At 48.2% G+C, this 15726-nt stretch overlaps 1 protein-coding gene across 12 annotated transcripts in view; it reads right to left on the bottom strand.

The window, feature by feature from the left end:
- SZT2 (SZT2 subunit of KICSTOR complex) overlaps positions 1-15726 on the bottom strand; it is a 51586-nt gene that overhangs the window by 22485 nt on the left and 13375 nt on the right. For 11 of the 12 annotated variants that reach the window (XM_032446184.1, XM_015870029.2, XM_032446187.1 and 8 more), the window contains exons 12-38: positions 15193-15335; positions 14404-14556; positions 13935-14049; positions 11884-12089; positions 11269-11493; positions 10822-10900; positions 10348-10445; positions 9912-10080; positions 9321-9435; positions 8110-8223; positions 7446-7643; positions 7215-7327; positions 6591-6732; positions 5907-6071; positions 5463-5667; positions 5209-5321; positions 4678-4936; positions 3140-3305; positions 2965-3057; positions 2706-2787; positions 2300-2581; positions 1946-2084; positions 1574-1690; positions 1392-1455; positions 846-1031; positions 437-775; positions 112-301 (exon numbers count right to left, since the gene is read on the bottom strand). In XM_032446184.1, coding sequence (XP_032302075.1) covers positions 112-301; positions 437-775; positions 846-1031; positions 1392-1455; positions 1574-1690; positions 1946-2084; positions 2300-2581; positions 2706-2787; positions 2965-3057; positions 3140-3305; positions 4678-4936; positions 5209-5321; positions 5463-5667; positions 5907-6071; positions 6591-6732; positions 7215-7327; positions 7446-7643; positions 8110-8223; positions 9321-9435; positions 9912-10080; positions 10348-10445; positions 10822-10900; positions 11269-11493; positions 11884-12089; positions 13935-14049; positions 14404-14556; positions 15193-15335 — 4270 coding nt within the window. Of the gene's footprint in view, positions 1-111; positions 302-436; positions 776-845; positions 1032-1391; positions 1456-1573; positions 1691-1945; positions 2085-2299; positions 2582-2705; positions 2788-2964; positions 3058-3139; positions 3306-4677; positions 4937-5208; positions 5322-5462; positions 5668-5906; positions 6072-6590; positions 6733-7214; positions 7328-7445; positions 7644-8109; positions 8224-9320; positions 9436-9911; positions 10081-10347; positions 10446-10821; positions 10901-11268; positions 11494-11883; positions 12090-13845; positions 14050-14403; positions 14557-15192; positions 15336-15726 lie in introns of those variants that run through there. The other variant, XM_032446190.1, reaches the window with a different exon arrangement.

Raw genomic sequence — 15726 nt, 5'->3', positions numbered from 1 at the left:
ACAAGAATAAGTCACATTTCACATGTTGCAGCCAAAACTATTGTTCTCCCCCCAGCCCCCCAAAATCTCCTGAGGCTGATGTACCCTCCTGCCCACATCTGCAGCTCCTACCTTCCCTACTCTGTGTTACAGAGTCAGCTAGGCTGGCTGCAGATGGTGTCACTAATGGTGATTTCTCACTGTTGCCCTTTTCAGAAGAGGAAGATGGCAGGGATTGTATGGTTGTCTCCAGGACTGCCTCCTCCAGGGAGTCATGGCCTGGTACTTTGCCTTGATCAAGGCTCAGCACTTCTCCTGTGACCTGCACACAAGCCAAAGTCACAAAAATAACCAGTAAAACAGACACCAAAACACCCCATCCTCCACCTTCATCCTTCTACTTCCAGTCACCAGAGGGTCACACACTCTCCCACCAGCCCACCCCAGGGTTTCTCACCTCATCCTGAGCATGTCTGGCCCCACCTACAGGGTTTCCTGTATCTGGCACAATGCGCATCTCACTCTCTGGCCACCCCCAGAGACCCTGAGATTCTTCTGGGAGGACACAATTCACACGGTGCAGCTCAGAGCTATCTGCCTCTGCTTCACTGCTCCCCTCATGGCCTGCCTGGCCCAGGGCTGTCCTTGTGCTTCCTCCAGCTTGTTGTTGTGAGCATGACATCCCTGAAGGGTTTGGGGCTGCCTGCCTGGAGTGCATGCGGCTGATGGAGATGTAGTGGTAGTCGCTGCCTTCTGCATTGATCACGTAGCCTGGCAGGGCCATTCTTCTGAACTCCTGCAACACAGGGAAGAATAAGCATCCCACTAGCTAAGGGTATGGCAATGCTTCAGGGCTCCCTCTTTACCTCCTTGAACTTCTCCAAAGAGTGCTCAGGTCCAAACACAAACTGGAGCAGCACCACCTCACTGTGGCAGCTGGGCCGACCTTTGGAGTTGTAGATGTGAGTGGCCACCCTGTGCAGGATGGAGGTGTTGATGACCTGTGAGTGGCGCAGCGCGGACACAATCTCATCATCGAGAAGCCAGCGAATCTGAGTAGAGCAGGGACACAGAGCACAACCAACATGACTGCCCCAATTCTCACCCAAGTCTCAACAAGCCCAGGATAGGTTTCACTCGTTGCGTACTTTCCTCACTTCCTTCTGACTGTACCTAAGAAAAGGATTCAGGAAGAAGTTTGCCTGTCCCACCCCAACCGCACCACAAGTTTTTTAGGTTCATCTCACATTTCTGGGCAGCTCAAGGTCAATGATCTGTATGATACAAGGCTTGAAAGTCATCTCAAGTGACAAAGGCTATGGCCTAAAGCAGGCTACACAGTATGGAACAGCAAGTGTGTGCTGTGGCAAACTGCTCCAGATGGAAGCAAGAAGCAGGCAAGGCTGTCTTACCTCATTCATTGTAGCTTCAATAGCCTGCCTGTGCACTCCAGGGAGGTTGGAAAGCGCAGGGTGCCTAGGAGAGAGGACAGCAAGAATCAGTCAGTCATTCTCATTCACGCAGACACCACAGTGCAGATCCTAGGCTGCAAAAGGAACTCATGATAAGGCTTGCAATAGCTGCAGAGCCATACCTCTCATCTCCTGTGGATGGGAGCCGGTCCAAGTTGTGCATAATATCCTCATCTGACCGGAAAGAGGATGGCTGCCCCGGAGAGCGGGTGAAGGACACGCTGCTCTCTGAGGTACATCTGCCAGAGGAGACAGAGCAGGCTGAGCATCAGCTTCTGAGCCAGAGAGGAGGAACAGACATAGTTTCCAGAGAAGGAAAAGTGATCCCTATGAAAGGTGAGCCTATCCTGGAAAAATGTTCATTTTCTTCAGGGCCGTTGCATACTCCACAAGGAAGTCAATACCCAGTCTCAGCACAGGAAGGTGACCTAAGACCATCTTGCTGTGAAGGGCATGCACAGGATGGGTAAGCAGCTCAGCCTCTCCCCACCTACCTGTTGTGGAGAATGTCTGCATTCACAACCTCTATTTCCAGGGGCAGGGTAAGCACAAAGATATCCAGAGTCACGCAGAGGTCCCCCAGGTCAATGGTGGTCAAGCCCTGGCAGCTTTCCAGGCAGCCAAGAACTTCCCCTGAGAAGAGATCACGGACTAAGTGGATCACACAACAAACAGCCCTGATTACACACTTACACAGCTTGGTGGGAGACACAGAGACTGCAACAGCTAGCTGGACAAGTTTAAAAAGGTCACCATCCTCTGATACTTCCACAACTAAAGTAACAGCAAGTGAGAGACCTCACAAAAGTCTAACTACCCTTTAACCTCAAAGCAAGACTTGTCCTTACCTAGACAAGTTGGAAGGGACTGCACGGGCATGGAGCTGTGCTGGCTACGCAGCTTCACAGAGCAAGTGAGGTGCACAAAGAGTGGGGGCATCTCCTGCTCCAGGAACTCTTGCTCATTTAGCGAGTCCCCTCCCAGCACACTGAAGGAGTCATCATCCTGGTTCACTGTGTTAGAATCTGAGAGGGAATCTGTGTCTGGGAACTCATGCTCCAGCTTCTCGCGGTATTCCACCTCCAGCTCTGGGTCGCTCTCTGTGGCAATGCAGCACCCAGACACAGTTCCTGTTGACACAGGATCCCCATTAGCAAAGGGAGACCCCATCAGACACAGACAAGTTCTGATAGGCACTACCCACAGTGAGACAACATACTCCTCCTTCTTTGGGACAGAGCAAGAAAATTTTACCTTCTTCAGCTGCCAGTTCTGCTTCTGATACCTCCATGTCCTCACTGCCTTTCCTGTCTGCCTGATCCCGAGATGCCTCTTCCTGAAGGAGAGAAGCAAGGACAGATGCCAGAACTGTGCCAGGTGGTGAAGCAGGCTGTCGTGGTGGGCTCTACAAGGGTCTCCATGAGTCTGCCAGCCCCAAATCCAGAACTGATAAGAAGCAAAGCTGCTTCTCTCCACAAGGACTAAATGTCTGCAAGGGCAGCACCATGCCTACCTCTTTCTTGGCTGATGGTGGGCAATAGAAGAAATAGTGAGGATTCGATGGCACTGGCTTGAAATGTAAACTTCCAATTTCCAGGAACTTTTCCTGAAAGAAAAATCCTGACCATGAAGCAGATATTCTACTCCACTGTCCTGTGGTAGACAAGCCAAACTTCCACATTCCTCACCTGGATGATTTTATGCAGATCAGGGTGTGCCTGGCAGGGCTGTCCGTTTTCCAGCAGTGAAAGGGGAAACTCTGAACAGCAACTGGTGCCCACACTGCTTTTTGGCTCCTCTGTGGGGCTAGCAACATTGTGAGAGTCCTGCTCACTGTAGTCTTCCATTTCCGCACTGACAGGCAAATCAAGAAGCAGTAGTTATACTTATCACCTACCCTGTAAGCATCCCATCTCACAGCTCCCTACACCTTATCTGTGTAAACATGAGGCAACATGTAAGTCATCCAGTTTCCACCCCTATAGCCCCAGAAACCTTCCTCCCACCCACTAACCCAGATAAGCACTCAGGCTGTCTGAAGCTGGGCCAGAGGCAGCTCAACCATACGAATCCTGTGGCTGGTTATTTGACACCATGCTATCCCCTCCCTGGGAAACAGAAACAAGCAGTTAAGTACAGGGAGCCATCTGAATTACCAAAACTCAGGCCAGGGTATTCCACAGCAAATCATACCATGCCAGCACCCCTAAGATCCTGGCAGCACAGAGCAGTAAACAAAGCTCAGGTCCATGCCCACTCAGCAGATTTGGGACAGAATTAGTGCCTAGCACTTAGAGAATGCAATCTGAGGAGAAGGATAAAGGTCGGGCAAAGTACTCTCAGGTGCCTGAATTAGTAATAGAGATGATAGATCACAAACCATTCATCCTTCAGAAATGTTTATTGTAAACCACCAATCCCACCTCAGATTGTGTATCTTATAAACAAAGAAAAGTTCCCACAGTTTTTCTGTGTGAAAGCTGCACTTGAGGAAGAAGTCACCTGATTTCCCATACACTGAGCATTCTCCAAAAGCAGCCTCATCCTGCTGATTTACAGCATAAGTGGAAATAAGATTTAAAATTCCCAACAAATTCTAGTGCATTCATATCAGGGAACTGAGGATAATCAAGAGCAAACCGAGGATGAAAAAAAATACCTACAGAGAGTGTTTCTTTCTACAACAGACAGCACAGTAGGGTAGAATAATACAGTGCTTCTCCCTTTCCTTAAGATTCCAAAATCAACACAAACCTCAGAAACATCCTAGCAGGACAGAGGTTTATCATCCAGCGTACTCTTGTTCTGCAATAACATTTTCTCTTGTGATATTATTTCTAGTCTTTTAATTAAAGAAAGGGCACCTTATTCTTCAGAAAGAGATAAAGTGTGCTATCAGCTGCCCTTTTCACCAGAATCAGCAGTAACCTCAGATGAGTCAGGCAGCAGGAGATGCATAATTTCTCTGGAAACAATACATCTCAGTGTTACCTGCAGACAAACTGTTCTACAGCCCAGATGGGACAGTTATGAGCTAAGGCTAGAAGAGACAGTCAAAGGATGCACCAGTGATTATTAAAAATGAGAAGGGCCTGGTAGACACCATACCAGGTGTGAACCTCAATGGCTGTTAAAGTCTGCCCTACAACATCCTTCCTAGCAAGTAATAGAAAATTCTTGAAGAGTGGTCCATTTCAGCCCCATTTTAAGACAAGTAAGACCCTACCTTGATTCAGAGACCAAGACACCACGTTCTCTAGAGCTCTGCTCCTCTTCTTGCTCTATGCTGCCCACTTGGAAGCTGGCAGCCTTAGGTTGTGTATGGAAATGTTGGTGGCTCTCTCGGAAGGAGCGGACGTGGCTGCACACTGTCAGCAGGAAGTTGGTGATATCAATCTCTTGGAGCAGCTCCTCACAGTAATCCACAGCTGTAAGAAGGTCTTGGGAGCTGATGCTGTGTGACTGCTGAAGGCTCTTGAACAGCCCTACAGATCAAACAGAGTATTTGAACACTCCAGTACAAAGATGCAAGGCTACAGGAATCAGGCAATAATCACACTCTAGGGAGCAAAGACCAGACTTCCATCAAGTCCCTAAACAGAGCTTTAGTCAATGCAAGTACTGGAGACAAGATTCAGTCAAGATGTCTAATGCTACACGTTAGCCTGGCTCGGTCATGCCCAAGAGACTTAGGTATCTGTCACCCCAAAGATGACAGACAAGCCTCAAAAATAACTCCTATCACCCTGCTTCTCACCTTTTACATAGCACTGGTGGGAATGCTCCTGCAGCAGCGTGCAGTAACTCACCAACTCTTTATGCTTATGATCTAACCAAGCAGCAGCAGGAGGACGTTCCAGAGACTGGGACCTGGAAAGAAACACACACACAGGAATTAGCTGCTGTAAGGTAGACAGGCAGAACCAAGAGAAGGAGGCAAAGTTGGAGGCAGCCTCTTGTCAGGGACGCTCCTCCACCCTCTCTCTAGAAACTATGTATGTTTGGTATTACCTGAAAAAGATGTCCCGGGGAGGACGATGTGTCCGTGGGTTGACAAGCTGCTCTCGTAGCAGCTCCAAAGAGCAGCTGTAGATATACATGGGGCAGCGAAACCGGCGACACTCGCCTAGCTCAGACTGTGAGTTCTGTCGGCAGAAGGAGATATGTACATCTCTCCGTGAGGGGCCAATCTGTTCTCCAGAGTCACGGCTCACTTCTGAAAAAGAAAGAATCCTGAGATAAAGGCTTTCAACACATTCCTCATTCCTTGCCTGAGAAATCACATCCCTCAGAGCAGCATCCACAGGCAGGAATTGATTTTACAGGCTTATCCCCACCCAGCACACACATTAGTACAACCTGCCTAAGAGTAGGGATTAGAGCGCATGGGAAAAGACAAGGAAAGGAAAGGTATTGCCCTAATTCAGTAGCCAGGTGCTGTCCTGAGAGCAGTACCATGCACTGGTGTTACACTGAGGGTAGGTAACAGCACTGCAGCATCCCCTTCTTCAGCCTCAGCCCTGTCCTGCTCTGCACAGACAGGTCTCACAGTACTCTCTCCAGACTGACTCTCATCTTTTGGTGGTTTGTCCAATCCGCTAGACATCAGCTTCTGTACATCTGGAAGAAAACAAAACAAAATCCTTCTTCTATCCTGTGTCAACAGGTAACCCCTATTACATTCCCAAGGCAGAAGTTCCTGCTATCACTTCATGTGTGGAAACAGCACTCCAGCTGAGCCTAGCAACTTCAACCAGTAGCTCAGTGGAAGGCAGACCAGTCCCAATGCCAGAAGTAGGGACTCCCCTAAAGCATCCCAGCAGCAGCCTCCTCACTTCATTTGTTAAAAATCTTCTCTGCTGGGGAAACATTTCAACAACTACAGCTAGCAAATGAGCCATAGCCAGATTCCTGTCCTGAAAACAATGTGAGCAGCACACCGTCCAAGAAGAAAACAGCAAGACATTTATTACTCTGCACCGCACTATTCCTGGCCTTACGGAGCAAAAAAGATTGGATCTAGATTCTGCTATTTAATCTTCCCTCCATCCCAGAAGAGCTGGTACTGTTGTCCTTGCTTTCTTGAGGAAGTGGTTGGAACTGCAGCCACCTTTCCCTCACCACAAAAGGGGGTCTCACCTGAGAATGTGGCTGGCAGGAAGGTCAGGAACAAATGCTGTGGATTGACCAGCTTCGCATAGCACCGCCACTGTGGGGGAAAAGGCCCCGTACTGTCACTCAGGGTCACATCATCCTCAGGAAGCTCTGTATTGCAGAGGCTCTGAGGAAAGAGCAGAAGCTTGCTAAGTTCACAGCACATGGCACAGCCTATCCCAGGGCAAGTAACAACCATACAGAGCAAGTTCCTCCATGACTACAGGTTGGCACAGAACTGAAATAACCCTGGCAAATCCACACAGCATTCTCAGTGCAGCCTGACTCCAGGAAATACAGGAGATGCTTAGTCAGCTTTGCTGGGGCTGTTTCTGGCCTCCAGGCAATGATTGCCCATGATTTCTGAGCTCTTAGCGGCACAGCATTCATGCTGCTCTGACAGGCTAAGCCCGTAGTGAATGCAACTGCCCACGCATCTACTGGATTCCTGCCCAACCTCAGTCACAGGCTACAGCTTAAACTGCTGCCAACTGTGGGAAAACACCATCCTTTCAGTCTGCTCTCAGCTCTTATGTGCTCTCCTGCTCTTCAACAGCTGCTAGCTTACCCCAGTGAGGGCTCAGGAGAGGGCCAGCAGCTCAGCAGTACCTGCAGAGTACTTGTGGAGCCAGTCATATCCCTGGTGCCATTGCTGCCAGCATGATGATAGGATGCAGAGGTGTCCTGCTGCTCCAGGGTCCCAGAAGCTTTTGAGATTTCTTCTGGAATGGAGAAGAAAAACCAACCTGAGGAACACCAGCTGAGGGTAACACTTAAAAGCAAGGCTCCCTGAGACACTCCAGCTGCCAGCATCCCTGCTGCAGTGCTCCTGCACCTTACCTCGGATCACAGGGAGAGTGAAGGGTGGTTGATGACCATCACGATCTCGTTGGAGAACCTGCTCCATGAAGGCCACGTGATCAACATCAGCCATGGGGATCTCCCGATCACTGAGGTCATGCTGCAGGCAGCCATGGAAGAGGTTTAGTAGCATTTCATTGGGCACAAACGAAGAGTCCTTGGTCACCTCCTCATTCTCTGCTCCAAAACAGAACCACGGCAGCTTCAGAGACAGTATCTCCACAGCCACCACCAGCCAGGCTCCCCGAGGACAGTCCTTTCCAAAGTGACATTTCTACACAGCCAGAAATTTCCCTTGGCACTTCTAAAAGGCTGACTTGGAGAATGCTAAGATGCAACTCCAGCAATATGAGCTACTGTGCACTGACTCTCCATACTATCATAACTGGCCTGGAGATGTCAGAGATTAAGACAAAAAAATCACCAAAAAAACAACTATCTAGATTTGAGACTTAAAAGAGCAACTCTTCCAAAACTATCATCACAAGAATGGCAATACATCTACACAGCCCTGGGGCTGCAGAACTGGGAATGGCAGTGAGATACTCAGAGACATGGTAGCTCCCCCCCACCTGCTTCCCAGAGAGACAAGCACACATAGCATAGCAGGACCAGAGGAGGCAGGCAGCAAAGAGGCACTCACCTTTTGTCAGCATTAGGAAGAACATTTCAACCTGCTGACACCTGGGCAGCAGCTTCATGAGGTTGAACTGGAATGGGATCTCATGCACTCTGAAACCAACCCCCATGTCTGGATCTGCAAGAATTGGGAATATGACATTCCTGATGGCACCACAAAGCCCTTTCCCCAGATCACCAGGACATATATGGTGCCAGACCTAAATGAAACATATGAACACAAGTGATATGGCACAGCAACTATGTCCCATCTCCCTCTACTTATGAAAACAGGTAGATACAAAGGGAAGACTAAGATGAAAATCAAAGACTGCTGGAGACAGCAGCAGGTTGTGAGCTACCAACAGAGAGGAACCTTGCTGTTGGAGTTCCCTGCCACTTTTGTTCAAGGATGGAGGGGAACCCGTGAGGCTCTACACAGCCCAGGCTGCTTGCAGCACAACCAGGCCCACAGCTGCCAGGGGACAAGAGCTGCACACCAAAGTCACAGGAAACACTGCTGGAAGTCAGCAGCCATGCTGGGAGACAGAGGCAGCCTATATTAGCAGAGCTGTCAGGAACAAGGACACCCTTGCTCTTGGGAAAGCTCTCCCATTTGGCAGGCTTCCCACATCCCTTCTCACACTTCCTGTCCTCTTCCTCAGGAAAGCATCTCTGTCTTCCATGCCCCGAGTTTTCCTGGCCCTCTCCTGCTCCTACAGGACCAGTGAAATGATCCAGCGTTTGGGTTGATCCTGGCTCCCTGAAACTCACACAACACTGTCTGTGCTATTCACTGTAAGGCAAGCAAATAAAAAAATCAAGGATGGAGTGAACTACTGATAAGAAGCTTAGGTAGTAGCAATGTTAAGCCTAGACATTTCAGAAAAGCTTTAAAGCAAAAAATCATCGCCTGGCAAGGGTGAACTTCCTCCCACATTGCTGGAGTTCTCAGTGAACTCTGTCAGATCAGAAGGGCACGATCCTATCCAAAAGGAAGAGGACAAACCAGACCTCCTGAGTTCCCTGTTCAAGCAGAGCCTCCCCAGTCCAGGCAGAAAAATAGCAGGGCCTTTATTTGGCCTTCCCAGAATGAAGCCATCTCCATGACAGCTTTGAACAAGTGCAACAAAGTGATCTAGAGCCAAAGTCTAGAAAGTCATTGTCAAAAATACCTGCTCAGACTTCTAGAAGCCTCTAACATTACTCAATAAACCAGGACATAAATGGGCTCACCTTCAGTAGCTTTGGTGTCTGAAGGAGGACAGACCCAGTCCTTGTTTTGGCACAGTTGGCTGATGTATTCAAATGTCAGCATGGTGGAAATGCATGCAAGGTCCCGTGGGTAGAGCTGTAATAAGCAACCAAAGCTCAGCTGCGTGAAGCAAAATTGCTAGTCCCTCATGCAGCAGAGAACAGTTTCAAGTTGAGGAGAAGAAACACCCACAGTCCTGTCCCTTTCGCTCTTACTCATTGCTCTCTCTCTTTCTCCAACCCCCTACTAATCTCCTTCTGCCTTGTTCAGGTGGTGCACTGACATTGCTGCTTGCTAGCCTGCTCTGGCCTAGCTCACTCCCCTTTAATGGAACAGCTTTTAACAAAATAACGTGTATTCTGCCACATATCCCAAAGCAACGCTGCATCCACTGCCCTGCAATCTAGGAGCCCAGTTCTTCCTTTGGAAATCTCAGCTTCCTCTATTACTAGCATTCTTATTTCTTCTGGCTCCCAGTGACACATCCCATAGTACTGTGGTACACTTGCAACAAACCCCTCTCCCTCTAAAAATAAAAAAGACCCCATGCCCTCACCTTTTCAGGGACTTACCGCCTTAGGTATTTTCTGGTAGGGCAAGCCATGGAGGTGCTTCCAGTTCTCAGCAGTACTGTGAACATGGCCGCTCTGTGGCTCTACCCAGCATTCAGTGACCAGGTTCAGTTCTGTGTCCACCTCAATGGCCTCTACCTCTGTATCATTGTCATCATCTGTGGAGAAGCTGGAAGAAAGACACAAAGTAAGTTCTATGAGATGGAACAGAACCAGAAGACTATCGCAGCTCCTCTCTGAGCTGTGAGAGCAGTCACACAGACTGCAGGTTTGCAGGCAAAGCCCCACCTAACTTGTGAGCTATCTGTGGCAGCTGGGTGTTTGTGCTAGATTATAGGATGGCCTTCTTGCTCTCCACACTACCCACAAAGGTTGAGTCTGGAGTCATGTCTCCCACTACTGTCAGCCCTCCCCAGGAGCAGGGCCATGGCCTCACCTGTCCTTGGTGGAGGTAGAATGTGGGGGGAAGAGGATGTACTGGACAACACAGGTGTGCTTCTCCCTGCTGCTGCTGCTGCCACTTGAACCATCAATCTGGAGGGGAGACACAGCATGAGCCTGGCTAGCAGCAACAGCACACACCTACCCAGTGCCCATCACATAGCACAGCCCCATCCATCAGCTCTGCTTGTGGTGGTGGAGAGAGGGAGCCTGCATCAGCCCCAGAAATTCCTCCAGAATAGCCTGTTCCTGCCAGCAAAGCAGATCTCTAATTGGAGATAAAAAGCAGGACCCAACCCGTCCAATGGTTTACTTCAGAGGAGGTTGTATATAGGGAGACTTACCACAAGGTTACACACTACAAGCGGGTGGGAAGATGAATCACACCCACCTAACCACCACAGGAAAGTGAATCTACCTTGGAAAAAGCAACAGAGGGTTGTTTCCTCAGCACGGCCTCCAGGCTCACCTGTATGGGCAGCTCCAGCACCATATTGATAATTCCATCCCCACTGGATGCAAAGTGGAAGCCCTCTGACAGACGGACCCTGGCAACAGAGAGGTAGTAGACATGGAGGATTTCTCTCTCTGTACCACAAGCCTTAAATACAAGAATTAACTGAACCCCTCACTCATTACATCTCCCTTTCCAAGGCAGGGAATTGAATGCAGAGAATGGGGAGGAGTGCACTTTGCACAGGGCAGCCTGAGTGAAGACCTACACACTCCAGGCACAATAACACCACTTGCCCTTTTGCATGTGCTCCAGGACACTCCTTTTCCTCAATTGCAGCTGAAGAACTGGGTGAAGCACTGGCGCAAATAACTTTGGAAGCTGTGAGTAAAATTCCCTGCCCGAGATCTGCACCCCTAGAACTAACCAGACAAAGCACCTCCATTAAGGTGTACAACTTACTCTGTGAGTGTGGAAAGGAGCTGGGCTACTGCTGTGATAGGCACAGCTGGTGCCAGCCCTGACTGGACACTCCATATCCAACGCTGGTGATAGAAGTAGCGGGACAGTGAGGCCAGGGTGGATGAGGCAGTACGATTGGCCACCATGGTGAGCGGGCCAGACACTGGAGGATGTTCCAAGTTGAGAATGAAGGGAGCTCGATAGTCAGAAGGCAGCTTCTCATACCTAGGAGAAGGTAAAAGTGTGGCTTGCTGACATGGAAAGGATGCTCTGTTCAGCACCAGAACTGCCTGGATTCACAGCATACTTGCTGGGCCTGGGACAGAGCTCTCCAGAAGCAGAACATGTCTAGCTCAGCACAGAATTCCCTGACAGTGATAATTTAATTCTGCATAATATTTGATAAGACTAATACATGTGCCTGCCCAGCAAAAGCTCCCACTGGCAGTCACAGTCTTCCAGACTACATCCACCATTTCTAGCCCTGTAGCCCAAACCATCCCAACCAAGCACAGGCACCATAGTTTCTCACTCTGCCACAGACAGCACCACCCACAGACCCTTCCACCTCCCAGAAAATGCCATCACACTGCCTGCTTGCATTCCCTTCACTACCTGATGAGCAGCTTCTCCAAGGGTTTGTGCAGCACGACAAGGCAGGGTCTGTCTGAGAGGGCAGACTGGACCCCAGCCACAGGTGGAGACTTGGAGGGAGAACTACTACCCAACATTTTCCTTTTTGCTTTTGGAGTTGCCTCCTTGCTCTGGACCCTGTGAGGAAAGCGCAACTGCAGTATTCGGTCCCGTAACTCCTCCACAATCTGTCATGGCAAAAGCAAAAGTTAAACACAATCACCTTTGTCTGGAGACATAACCTGCACAAGAAGCTTCCAGAGCCATCCTGAATATACAGATAAGGAAGACCAAGGCTCTTAGGCCCACATTTAAACAACTACACCAAATACATTTAAAAGCAAGAGAAAGGTCAAAACAACCCAAGGATGATTTCAAGGCTGGAGAAATCACCTTCCATAACTCTAATCAAAACACAAATTAATTGCATGCCGACTTCTCCATAAAAACAGTTTAAATACCCACATTCATTTCTCCTCCCTTCCACTGCCTGTGGGTAATGTAAACTACTACATGTAAGATGGACAGACTGCTTCCATAGCTTATACGCTCCCCCTCCATAGCATTCATGTGTCAAACCTCAATTGCAAAAGGTTTTGAGAGCTAAAGCTAATTTTTAGGTTAGATTATTTTTTCCAGTATACTTTCAAGATAATTTCCTGATTACTTTTCTTTTTCATCTTGTTTTTAACAGCTCTGAATATTTTTCTATCCTTAAATATTTCAGAATCACAGAATGGATGATGTTAGAATGGACCTTCCCCCTTAAACAAAGTGGGCTACATTCTTCTGCCATTGTCCATACTGAGTAGCTAGTCAGTCTTCTGGTAGGCAAGAAAAAGAAATAAAAATAATAATAATTGGGCATTATACCATTTATGATTTATAGCTCCTGATGCAATGATCTGGAGCTTGCCCAGAGCTCCAAGGTATGGTGACATGCCTGTCCCACACCTTCTTCATAAGGCAGGTGTTAACTCATACTTGCCAGGAGGAACTCCTTTAGGAAACTTGTCACTTACAATCAAAGCCCAAAGCTTGGATCTCCTAATGACACAAGGGTGTTTGAGTGCCAGAGCACTGTATTATCTAGGACAGTCATCTCAGAAAGTGATGGCCCTTCTGTATGGCAGCTTTAGAGTGATAACAGTCTGAGAGAAGCTCAATGAGACAAACCAAAACCTTCCATGAAGATGAAAGACCAACATTTAATAATAGACCTCTTGTTTATAACGAAGCGTTCACACATTAATAGCATGTTTCTCATACTTAGTGCTCTACCTAGGAACACTTAGACTTGTCTCTGCCATTACAGCTGGAGAAACAGTCTGCACAGTGACCTCACCTTCTGAATCTGACTGGGGCAACCCCCTTCTTTGTTCTAATAACAAACAAGTTATTTATATATATATATATATACACACACACACATATACATATATGTATATGTGCACACACACATAAAAGACTTGCATGTCTCTGAAGCATTTTCTGTTATTTTTTCCCCCCACTCCTGTTTTGGTCATGCAGGGAATTGTTTGCATTTCATCTCTAACCCCTCCTTGCCTGATTATACAATATACATACGCAACTCACCACCTACTGAAGCAGATAGCCTAGGGAACAGATAGTTACATCCATCTTAGAGGTCTTTACAGATGAGTCAGACAAATATCTGCTGCTATTGACAGACAGTATTGATTGGGTTTTGGCCACAAGGATAGTCTAAATAACCTTTAAGTCATTTCAAGGCCCACAGTTCCATCATGCATTGGGAATATCACTCATGTGACCAGTTATTCTACCGAAATTCATGTTTTTGGGTTTAGATCTTTCACAGACAAGCTTTCTGTCACAGAAAACGTAGTCTAAACTGTCCCTTTCTGTTACAGTAAACTCACAGCAATTTGAGCTTTAATATAATAGTTATTAGAGGATACTTGCCTACAGTGTTGCCTGTGATCTATCCACCACTTCCACATCCAGAACTATTTGCTTGGTTCTACCCATGGAAGCAGTCAGCCAGCTCTCACCTTGTTCCTGGCCTGTGCAGGTGTGCCAATGGGGAAGCCCAGGCGGAGAACCATGCAGGGAGCTTTGGAGATGATCCGCACCACATAAAATGAGGATGGAGTAGGATCCTCAGAGCTAGGGAGGATAGATTAAGACAGAGCAAAATAACACAGTTGTTCTGTCATGTCAGACCAAGTGTAGACCTGTTCGCCAGTGCTCAGCAGCCTACGTAACATGGCTACGTAACTCATTTAAGTCCTAGCATGCAGAACCACCCTCAGCCGCCAGCTACCTTCCCTCTCCCTCCAGTCTGTGCCTGGAACACAGTGGAAGCAATTCAGAATACACAAGGTTTCATATTTGCTTATATGCTCTTATCCTCTCCCCCAGACACTTGCTCCCAGCCCACTGCAACGACCTGGTCTAACAGGATCTCTGGCCTGGCCATGTGCCCCCTTTTCCACACGGAACCACCTCAGAGACACTCACCTATGCATCAGCTTGACATACGAGTATCCCTCCACCAGCACAAAGCTGCTCCAGTCCCGCAGCAGGGAGGTAAGAGCAGAATGAGAGATGCGGCACTGGATGGTGCTGTAACGACCATTGTTGCCTGGTGTGTGCAGGTGCTTGGGCACAGGCCTGCAGAATGTGGCAGATAGACATTTTAAAACCACAGTTTCTCATCTCTTCCCCAGTGTTTAGAGACCCTTAGCTACACTCATTCCAACAGCACATAAGCCTTCCCCCTGCACAGCTGCTCTTATCCAAATATGTCCATGCCTGTAAGTGAGAGCCATGCACCCAGAGCCACAGGGACCCCATTCTCCAGTTGGCAGAAAGCACACTTGTATTATCTCTAATGTACTTCATGCAATATATGGCCATTGTTCTTGCAACTCTGGAACTAGAACCACCCTCAGGAAATCAATGCTTCTGGGGCAGGTGTTTTCCAGCAGCAAACAAAAACCTGTAGTTAATGGATAGTCCACATCTGCCGCATTCAGGAAATCCAAACCCAAGGAGGACTTGAAAAATAACTTATGCTCTCGAGAACAACCTCCCTCTTGTCAAAAGCTGACTTCCCCACCACAGTCCCTCAACCCTTGGCCATCCATCAGCTCCAGCTAGCAGAGCCCCCTCCATGGCCATTGGGGTATGCAAAACAGCTGCAGCTGGACTGAACTGAAGTTTCCACAGTGTCTGGAAGAACCGACACTGTGTTTCCCCTGACTGGACTACACAGCACATCCAAGTTCAGCCCTCCCAGTTACGTACGTGTCATGCTCCAGAAGGAGAACAATACGATGCATGTGCAGCCACCTCTGCCAGAAGTTAGCATCCATGGAAAGAATAGGCTTCCAGTAGGAGGCAAACTGGGAATGGCTTGAGTCAGATCCGCTGTGCTGCAGGGACAGCACCTGAGAAAACAACAGGGAGGACTGGTAAGAAGGCAATGTTCAACAAGAAACTGTGTGCTTCTACCCAGAGAGCATGGGAATTTCTCTAGTGGCTGAGCTGTTTACACTTAGAAAGCCATGCACATGTCTAGCTTTCAGAAAATGCTTCCCTGCATAACGACTGTGTTCATATTGAAACAAGCAGTACAATGCAAGCAAAAATAAATCAGGTTGATGAAATGTCAAGTTAATTGGGAATTTAACTACGTAACATCAAGTAATTTAACCACAGAAAAGATGGCACATGTAATGACGTCTTCTCTGCTTGAGAGGAGAGTATTTGGCTTGTGTCAGCATAGCAATTAAACACCAAGATTACTTGTGTGAGAATGCACATGCAAATAGGATACCA

Source organism: Coturnix japonica, chromosome 8, assembly GCF_001577835.2.
Source record: "Coturnix japonica isolate 7356 chromosome 8, Coturnix japonica 2.1, whole genome shotgun sequence".
NCBI classification, from domain to species: domain Eukaryota; kingdom Metazoa; phylum Chordata; class Aves; order Galliformes; family Phasianidae; genus Coturnix; species Coturnix japonica.
Note: the sequence above shows the minus strand (reverse complement) of the source record. Positions and strands in the feature narration are given on the sequence as shown.